At 44.9% G+C, this 9962-nt stretch overlaps 1 protein-coding gene across 1 annotated transcript in view; it reads right to left on the bottom strand.

Moving 5' to 3' along the window:
• Positions 1-255: 255 nt before the first annotated feature.
• Positions 256-9962, bottom strand: part of WLS (Wnt ligand secretion mediator) — a 99590-nt gene continuing 89883 nt past the window's right edge. Inside the window, exon 12 of the mRNA XM_045547773.1 lies at positions 256-1103. Coding sequence (XP_045403729.1) covers positions 994-1103 — 110 coding nt within the window. The 3' untranslated portion in view covers positions 256-993. The remainder of the gene's footprint in view (positions 1104-9962) is intronic.

Below are 9962 nucleotides of genomic sequence, written 5' to 3'. Positions count from 1 at the left end.
GAATAGATACTGTCCCCAAACACTTTGATATGATGGCAAAATACTTTAATTCTTCATAAAGCTATTTACCCCACCCCATCCCCCACCCCCTAGACTTAACCGGAAAGGAATCTGCATGCATGTGCGCTGGTTGAGCAGGAGGGGGTGCATATACATATATGCATATACATACAGGTTTATTTAAACGATCAGATCTACGCTTTTGGAGGCTGTTTGAAGCATCTTGTCAAAATAAAACACATTTTAAGCAAGAGGTTAAAAAAGCTTTTCAGACCCAAAGGCCATTTAATACAATAAATCCTACTTGGGTAGTTTAGCAAACATTTTTTAAAACCCATATCCAACAGACTGGTTAGTACTGGAGACACAGATTTGGTTTCAAAGCTGAAATACCCCTGGTGGAACAGACCTTCTCATGAAATTCAGTTATTTTATATTATGCCACAAAAAATAGGGACACATATCTATTGACAACTTAAATATTAACTCAGTAGCCTAGCTGGTGATATAAATAGGGAAAAAAAAAAGTGGTCATGGATCAGGAGTGAGAAGACTATGTATGACACCAGCCTATCATGGACCGGGGCCGCAGAGGATGTTAAAATCTATCCTAGAATCTAAAACAGGAAAAAAGTCAAATATTCCACTCCCCATCCGTGCAAACCATCCCCCAAGGAGTACACCCCCCAACACATGAGGTTTACTAACCACCTGCTACAGATGTTACTATGTCACTAATTAACAATGATCACAGAAAACGTGTCATACCAGAGTTTTTGTTATCATACACAATGCATTAGTGGCCGCAGGAATCTTCCTCTGAAAGCTACCGTCAGAAGGCAAACTAACAAACGTCCACGCCGCTGGTCCAAGGAACCACAGCTAGGAGACACGAGGCACTGGTTTGTGCACTGGGCTCTCTCCGGCATGTTCCCACTCTAGTTAGAGGGGCTGGGGCGGGGAGAGACCGTCCCCGCCCGGCGCTGCAGCCGCCTACTCCTGGGCCTCCTTGCGGGTCAACTTGTAGATCTCGGTGGGTCCGTCCACGTGGGTGATAGTGGTGGTGAGCTGGAGTTCTTCCCCACTGTGGACACCCAGATCGCCTGAAACAGGGTTTTCGGTGTTAGATGTGTTCAAGGAGGAAGAAGCAAGCTGGGATTCATCTCATTCACAACCGCCCTGATGCCAGCCCTCTTTCTCATTCTGACGCACAGAGAAAACCAGGCCACGCGACATCCGAAACGAGGGCTTACTCCCAACCTTTTCACTTGGGACTTTGCAGAATTTTTTTAATATCATTTTTGGCTCCCAGAGAACAGTCATTAATGACACATGAGTTAGCTCACTGCTGTTATTATTTGTAGCAATGATTAACATTTAATGAGAGCTTACTTTGTGCCTGATGCTATTCTGATCGCTTTATCTATGGTCTTATTTAATCCTCACAAGAGGTGGGCCCTCTGAGGTGGGCACTATGATCGTGCCAGCTTTACAGATGAGGGGGCTGGGAGGCAAGGAAGGCAACTGCCCCAGGTGGGGAGCAGGCACATGACAGAGCGGGCTACAAGGCCGAGAAAGGAACGTGACTCCAAGGCCCACGCCACGGGACAGGCCAGGACAACGCACCTCTAAGGGACAGGCAGGCACCTACACGTTTGCTGTGCCATTTACAGATTTATGTCAGGTGAGGACAAACAAGACCTGCCTATATCTATCAATGCACAGGGCAAAGAACGAAACCTAATACACCTAGGAACAATTAGAGACTTTCTTCTCCAGGAAAAAAGTACCAGAAATATGCTCTGAATTTTCTTTCTGCCCTGCAGGACTCTGTACACACCAGCGTTTTGAACTCATCAGCAGTGGGCAGAGGTGTTCTGCTCAGATGGAACAATGTGGCCTTTTCTCAATTAGCAGGAAAAAAATAAGTTTCTCTAAGTTAAACCTCTAAAGTCTGCTACCTTCCGCAAGCCAATTAAGTGAATGTATAATTAGTAAAGGGAAAATGGAACATGTACAGAAGCAATCACGCTCAGTACGTCTGCGTGTGAGGGTGCACTTGTACACACACATTTGTATTTGTGGACGGGGGTCTAGGGAATAAAAAGTTAAACTTGTATCTGTCATTTTCATATTGTGCACATATAATATGATCTCATATCTTCCGGGATTGAAATTTTGCCTAGTTCAAAGCATAGAATTAGGTAAATAAACGTTTTCCATTGAGATTCCATATCATAAATCAAAAGAAGGCTTGGCCCTACCCTTAGGAATAATGTCTTGTCACTAGTTTAAGAATTGCTGGGCATCGATGAGTCTGATGGCCTTAGTACCCCGGAGGTAACCCCGCACACTGACCCTGAAGGCTGCTTGGCCGGTGCCCTTCACATGTGCCACACGGTATTGGTTTTTCATTATAGACCCATTTCTCCGCGGCTGCACAGCAAAATCAGTCCTACTAGTAAATGCCAGCCTGCAGCTCTCTATCCAAGACTCCCTAGTCTCGGAAGCAGGGCCTGTAGCTGCTGCAGAGGACTGCTGATGGCATTTGGGGCTGTTTGCGCAAAGAAGGCACTAAAGGAGCATCAACCCAGCTTCCAGCACATCCCAATTCATCTGCCCTCGAGCCAGAGCACAGGTGTGCTCTGAGAGGCTGGTGAGAGGCTTTACCCGGGGCTGCCTTGGGTCAAGCTGAACCATTACTCATACAACGAGCAAATTTTCCCAGGCCAATAATAACTTGCATTCTTGCTGCAGCAACTTCTAGTCCACAGTTCAGTCAAGCACATGTAGTATATGCCTCACATTTCTTGGTCAAAGCTAGCTCTGGATTTGGATATCTGAGTGAGCCATCAAAGCTGCAAAGCCAGTTTCATCATCTGCGTGTCTGCATGAGTCCTGCCCATCCCAGGGAACCCTTAGCGCCTTTAAGTGTTTACCCAAGGAATCCCTTTCTCTGAAGACTTCTGGAAATAGACACTAAAGAGTAACTCTACTCAGGTTTTGAACCAAAGATGCTAATTTTTTAAACCTAAAATGTGACTCCAATGAGCAGATCCTTGAAAATATGTATGATCCCGCAGATCACTCGAAGAGACAGCCAAAATTGCCTTGGCTTCCTTATTTAAACGGGCATCTAGATTACAGTGCTTATCACATGCCTGACACAGTTTAAACACTGTACAAATATTAATGCATCTAATCCTCATACTGGTCTTCCCAAACAGGCACTACTGTCATCATCCCATCCTGGTGATGAGGAAACTGAGGCACAGAAAGGCTAAATAACTTGCCCGAGGCCCAAGATAGCAAATAGTGGTGTGGGATCTAAGCCAGAGAAATGAGGTTCCAGGATCTAGGCTCTCAGCTTTCAGTCTCTGCTGCCTCTTCTTAAATATTCAACTTTCCAACAGCAGTGAGACTGCCAGTGAAGCGTGAAGTCCACATGCAGTGTGTTACAGTTATAAACATATACATATAATAATTCGGATGAATTGGTTAGCATTATAATTTTGCTTTTGTATCTGATGAATTTATAGCACACAAACCCAGTACCCTGACAGTTACGAGAGCTGTTATTTATGGGTATTGGCCATATGCACTTTCAGGGGCTTAGAATGCCCTATATTTTCTTGTAAGTTGTGAAGGTACTGTGGCATCCTTAATTTCTCAAACGTGCTGGATGAGGACCCAGATCAATGGGACTCTGTGTAGCAAAATCTATGATGCACATGTGATTTGATTGTACCTTGAAGGCCAACTTTTCCCCCTTAGGGAGTGGATGTGGGAACATGGCAGTAACACAGCAGGAGTGGAGAACCCTCCATGTGTCTCCACATCCCCTCACCTCCTACTTCTGCCAAGGTCTTGCTCCATCTGCCAGTTTCCCCCTCACTTGGCTCCTGCTGCTCTGTGCACAAACACGCTCAAAGTCTCTTCCCATCTAAGACAAAAAAAATAAGCCCCTCTGAAAATGTGATATACTTCTTATTGGTGGGGGGAAAAGATTTAAAAAGAGAAAAAGAAATTAAGACTAAAAATGAGAAGAATTCTGAAGTTTGCAGTAAATCTCTCTCCCTGGTTCTGATGTCAATTCATCTCAGCTAATTAACATTAGATGAGTGCTTGTTTCTTCCTAACCTTTGTGAAATGAGACCAATCTCTGGCATTGATTCCATCTGAAAGGACTGTGGCAATGGGTGCCTGTGCGTGGTGTCACGTCCACAGGTGTAGAGCTGCTGCTTGGTCGTAACTGCCTGCAATACCAACTGAGGACCAAGAAAGCCACATACACTGGACACAGCTTTTTTTTTTTTTTTTTTTTGAGACAGAGTCTCACTCTGTTGCCCAGGCTAGAGTGCCGTGGCGTCAGCCTAGCTCACAGCAACCTCAAACTCCTGGGCTCAAATGATCCACCCGCCTCGGCCTCCCAGAGTGCTAGGATTACAGGCGTGAGCCACCGGGCCCGGCCTGGACACAGCTTCTTCAGACGTGCAGCATGTTTAATGACAATCATTTGTGTATCTATGATCACTTCAACAAAAAGGACAATTGCTATGCTCATTCTGAGGTGGTGTCACAGATTCCGGGAGAGACCAGAGGTTTTACCAGAGGTTTTTAATATTAATAAAGACTATAGAATTCTATCCTGACAACCACCAAGGCAAATTAACACCCCATTACCCAAGTGCAGAAGCCAGAGAGCTCCCACTCCATGAGTTCGTATTTGTTTCTCAAGGTCATACATGGCGTGTGCTGGAGCCAGGACTCCAAACCATCTGTTTTTACCTTCAAAGCTTTTGTTTTTTCCATAATACTCATGACTCCATTCTTTTTTGTGGAATTGTCTGTAGGCCTACACCAATCTCTCTCTCATTCACCTTCAAAGCTAAGCTCAAATAATAATTTTTTGTAATGAAGCCCCCGGTTCACAGCAGATATGTAAAGCTAAATTATTTCCACGCAAAGGACTTTTGCTCACTCTCAGATTGTCTGCCCCGCATTTTTGGTGTTAATATGATTGTTATGTTTAAAAATAAAATAGTAGATGGTAGGTTTTTCAATCTTTTTTGTTTTGTTCTTTTTAAGAGAAAGTAAATAGCCAGCACAATATCTGGCATATAGTAAGTGCTCACTGAAACACCCACCGAGATTTGCCTGGTGCAGACAGGTCCAGCTCCTCCCTGCTGTGCATGGCTAGGTCTAGCCTAGGTTACCAGCACTCCAGCACTGGTGTTCCTCACTGGTCTTTGGCCTTTAGGGACAAACTCTCAGCTAGAAAACAGATGTGCCTTGGAATGGCTTGGCTTTGAGGATCCCTTTTAGGGGATGGGACAGAGTGGCTGTGGTGGGACAGCATTCAGGAAAGCCAGGTCTAGTCATCTCACAATCCCTGTCAACTAAAAGTGGTTTATACCAGTCTAGGGGTAAGCTATTGCCTATCTACCTCCAACCATTCCAGATACTCAGTTCTGGGTAGCAACTGCAAGAAGGTAGGGGACACAATAAAACTTACAAGTTTTGAGTAAAATCTTGGTGTTATGGGCTGCATTGTGTCTCCCCTACCCACACCCCCAAAAATTCATATGGTGAGGTCCTAATCCCTAGTACTTCGGGATGTGGCTGTGTTTAGAGATAGGGCCTTTAAAGAAGTAATTGAGTTAAAAATGAGGTCATTGTGGTGAGCCCTAATCCGACATGACTGCTGTCCTTTGAAAGAAAAGGTGATCAGAACACAGATGCACAGAGGGAAGGAAGACCACGTGAAGACACCAGGAGAAGACAGCCATCCACGGGCCAAGGAAAGAGGCCTCAGAAGAAACCAACCCTGCTGATACCTTCATCTACAACTTCTAGGCTCCAGAACTGTGAGAAAATAAATTTCTTTTGTTTAAGCCACCCAGTCTGTGGTATTTGTTATAGTAGGAAGCCGAAAGGTCTTCCAAGAAGGTGACTGAGATGACTCCATCATGGTGGGATGACTGATTCTAAAACTCAGTAAAAATGATTTTAATTGATTGGGCCAGGAAAGGTCAGGCCAGTGATAGAACAACAGCTCAGGGAGTGGCAGGAGGCAGAATATAGCTTACAACAAAGAGCAGAGCAGGGGGTGCCAGGCTGGTGACGGCCTGTCACCTGGTTCTCACCTTCCCTGGGGAATGGAGAAAGGCTTCTGAGACCCACTGTAGAGTCGGGTCTGGCCCTGGTGATAAACCAATTCCGTCAGCGCTCACAGACGTCAAAGGAAGCCAGGCTGGCCGTGGGCAGGTCGTCTAAGGCACGACCAGGGGAATGAGCTCAGTGAAGGGGGATGAGCCCTGTCAAAGCCTGTGACTCAGCTCAAACACTGACTGAGTCCACAGGAGCTAAGGATACCTTTCCTATGACACAAGTGGCAGGAGCCCTAACAAGCCTCCAGAAGGAAAACCGACATCCCACGGTAGCTCCCGAGACACAGAGCCCAGGGTGGCTGCCGTTGCTCCCAGGAGAGCGGGTGCGTTAGACAGATGACGCGGTGTGAACCGAAACAGGAAGGAAGGGTGGCAACGAGGGTGTCTCGGTGCCTCTGCCACAGTCACCCAGTCAGGAATTCTGCTTCTCACTTTCTTTTCTAAAGCAGTCTGACAAGAATTTTATAGACAAAGGGACACAGAAATCAAAGCTAGAATCAAGAACTGTCTGACTGCATAAGCAGCTCCAACTTTTTATTCCCACGTGAGCTGTGACTGAGTGTGCTCGGGCTGTTTGTCATGTGTGCGGGGTGTTGCCGCCGGGCCCCCGGGAGCTGGTGCTTCCTCTCCACGAAAAGGGTCCCATCCGCCTGCCGCGATTCATCTCTGCCTGGGAAGGCACCCAGAGTGATTTGCAAATTGGTTACGGCAACAGGTAAAAGAACAAGTTTAATCAAAAGGCAGCGGCAGGGCAGAAAATGTAAATGCTCCTTGAAGGAAAAAGGACTAAAATATCTTTGCTAATGTTCTCACTCATGTGTGGGAGCTAAAAAGGTTGACCTCATGGAGGTAGAGAGTAGAGTGATAGTTGTTAGAGGCTGGGAAGGGAGTGGGCGCAGGAGGGAGGGATGAAGAGAGGTTGGCTAATGGTTGCAAACGTACAGTCACATGGAAGGAATATGCTCTAATAATAGTGACTGCAGTTAACAACAATGTACTGTATATTTCAAAATAACTAGAAGATTTGGAATGTTCCAAACACGGAGAAATGATACATGTTTGAAGTGATGGATACTCTAAATACCTGGACTGGATCATTACACATTCTGTGCATGTATTGAAGTATCACATGTATCCTATAAATATGTATAAATCATATGGACGTATTTGTGGGATCAATAAATATTGATCCCTAAAATAAAATATTATGTATCAATGCAATTTTTCAAAATTTTCTGCATTCACAATTCTCATTAAGAGATCAGTTATCTGCTTGTAATCATAAAATTATCAGTTCTTTAAAAAGCATTCTGTAATTTTGAGGAGTTAAAAAATGATTTGATGTAAAAGTTTTAGATATGAAAAGTCTGTTTTATTTATCTATCTTTTGATTAAACGTCAATAGTTAAAATATTTTCAACACATTAGCAGTAAGTTCATTACTTCATAAGACTCAGACAGTTCACTGATTGTCTTATTGCTTATAAATTAAGTCAATAAAGAGGTAAATGGTTTTAAGAAAAAAATTTTTGCTAAATTAAAGAAAAAATGTATGTGTGTATATACACTCACATGTATATACATAAAATTATATATATAGTTCCATATACATATAAATAAAATGATTAATGTGAATATGTTTGCACCACTACTGCAGCTATGGTCACTCAACCAACAGGAGGGAACCCAGAGCTCCACACTCCTACAGCGCCATCTGCAGCGAAGCACTCCGGCTTGGAGTCATACTAGCATGTTTCAGGAGGCAAATGAAAAAATCTTGTCTCCTAGACCAGGTTAATGGCTCCTTGAGAGCAAGGAGTATGTCTCTGTCACTCCTCTGAGCTTCACCTCACTCCATCTCATCCAACCTAGAACCATGCTAAATACTAAGGTACTAAGTACTAAGCTAAGTACCAAGGTGCTCAGTGGTTCCTCTGTAAAGGGTGTTTCTGATCCATATACTGAAATAGAAATAGAAATATATGAGAGAAAATGCTCTTTGCAAAGTGACCCTCTCTTGTACCTGCTGCCCACTTGGTTCTTCTCTGTTCTTCTGTGACCCAAAGGCAGAGGCAGAAGTCTACGCTCGATGCTTCCATTTCCTTCCTACCCAACTCTTGGCATCTCTAACTCTCAAACAAAATGACCCTCCTCAGGGGTTATCTTCCCTTTTTTTTTAATTTTATCCCCTTTGGCATCAGAAACTACTTGTCAAATTCTTGGAAATGGGCTCTTTCCAGCGATCCATCCAGGATCCAGCTCATGGAGGTGAAGCACCACACACCTGGATTCATTCTCCCCAGCGAGAGATCTGAGTTCTTGGCTCTGGGCCTTAAAAGCAAGAAGGGAAAAGCCCAAGCCCACTTAAAAATAAAAACTTACCGTGAGAGAGGAAAAGGAGCATGAGAAGGCTGGGGGAGGACAAGGAATGTCATCCAGAGACCCAGAGAATTCAAAAATACAGTGTACCCTCCTGACAGGGCACCTTTTAGGTTTTTGTGGAAGATTCCAAACTACATCTTTCCAAGGAGCTTTGAAATCTTGGCAAACGCTCCATAATTCCTAGGATACGCTGTGTGGTCTGGTGGCAAATGAAGAGACGAAGGAAGAATGGAGAGAGCAGAGAAGAAAAATGATCAGGGAGGCATGGGAGAGACCCTTTCCAGAACCCTTCCAAATGCACAAGGTCATGGCTCCACGCAGGAAAGAGAAGGGCATGACAAGCTGCCGTGCTCATGGGCTGCTGTGAAGTCACAGATGATCCTGTCACCACTGGGGAACTGTAAATCGAGCGGCTTTTGGGTTTACAATCAGCATAAGGTTCCCAAAGAGTCTGCCCACTGAACTGCTTGAAGAAGGTTGTGAAAGAGGGGCTCTAGTGGCATTTCAGGGAGGACACTTTATTAAAAGGGACTATTTTGCTCATTACAGGACACTTAATAGCATCCTTAGCATCCAGACTCTAAATGCCAGTAGCATGTCCCAGCCACAGCAACAATCCAAAATATCCATGAACATTTCCAAACACCCCTTAGCAAAGGATGCAGAGGATATGATCACTTGTTGAGAACTATTAATAGTTTTGCAGCTTCCTGTGAAATTACAGATCAAGCTGTCTCAACAAAAGAATTCTGCTGGGGAGGAGATCAAGTGCTATTTGCAATTATAAGGCTTCAAGCCTAGGAGACTGGTGGTTGTGCAGAATTCCTGATGGGAGCTGCCTAACACCTGGCTCACTGCTCAAGACGCTGCCCTGCAGGGTGGGACGTAGTCATCCTGCCACTGCAGGGGCGGCCATGGCTCTGGGCTCCCACTTGCAAAAACAGTGCTAGAGTTGGGCACATTCTCACCAGTGTTTGGAAACCCCTTACCTGGAACAGGTATCACCCCCTGAGCTGGCACTAAGTGGCGGGAGGTGCTCTTCTGCCCCTTCCTTGCCAACAGGAAGACAGAGAACCATAGAATTTCATAGATCAAAAGGACTTTTAAGAGATCACTTACATTTGGGAGAAGTGGTACACAGAGGGTTAAGAGGTTTGCCAACAGTCGCACAGCAAACACAATCAGGAGAGTTCAGGTACACAAAGTGCTGTAGCACATAGTTGGTCCTCAATAACTACTACCCATTAGTGTTACCATTCCGACATCCAGGAAGTCCAGTGGTTGCTTTACATGGTATTTCCCCGGGAGGCAGGAACTCCACCTACTCAAGTCAAGGACAGGGCCATGTGGTTTCTGTCAAAGTCCAATAGGATGACCATGAAATGAAATCAAGATTCTTGTCCACAAGCC

The sequence above is a fragment of the Lemur catta genome, chromosome 3, assembly GCF_020740605.2.
Source record: "Lemur catta isolate mLemCat1 chromosome 3, mLemCat1.pri, whole genome shotgun sequence".
Lineage (NCBI taxonomy): Eukaryota > Metazoa > Chordata > Mammalia > Primates > Lemuridae > Lemur > Lemur catta.
Note: the sequence above shows the minus strand (reverse complement) of the source record. Positions and strands in the feature narration are given on the sequence as shown.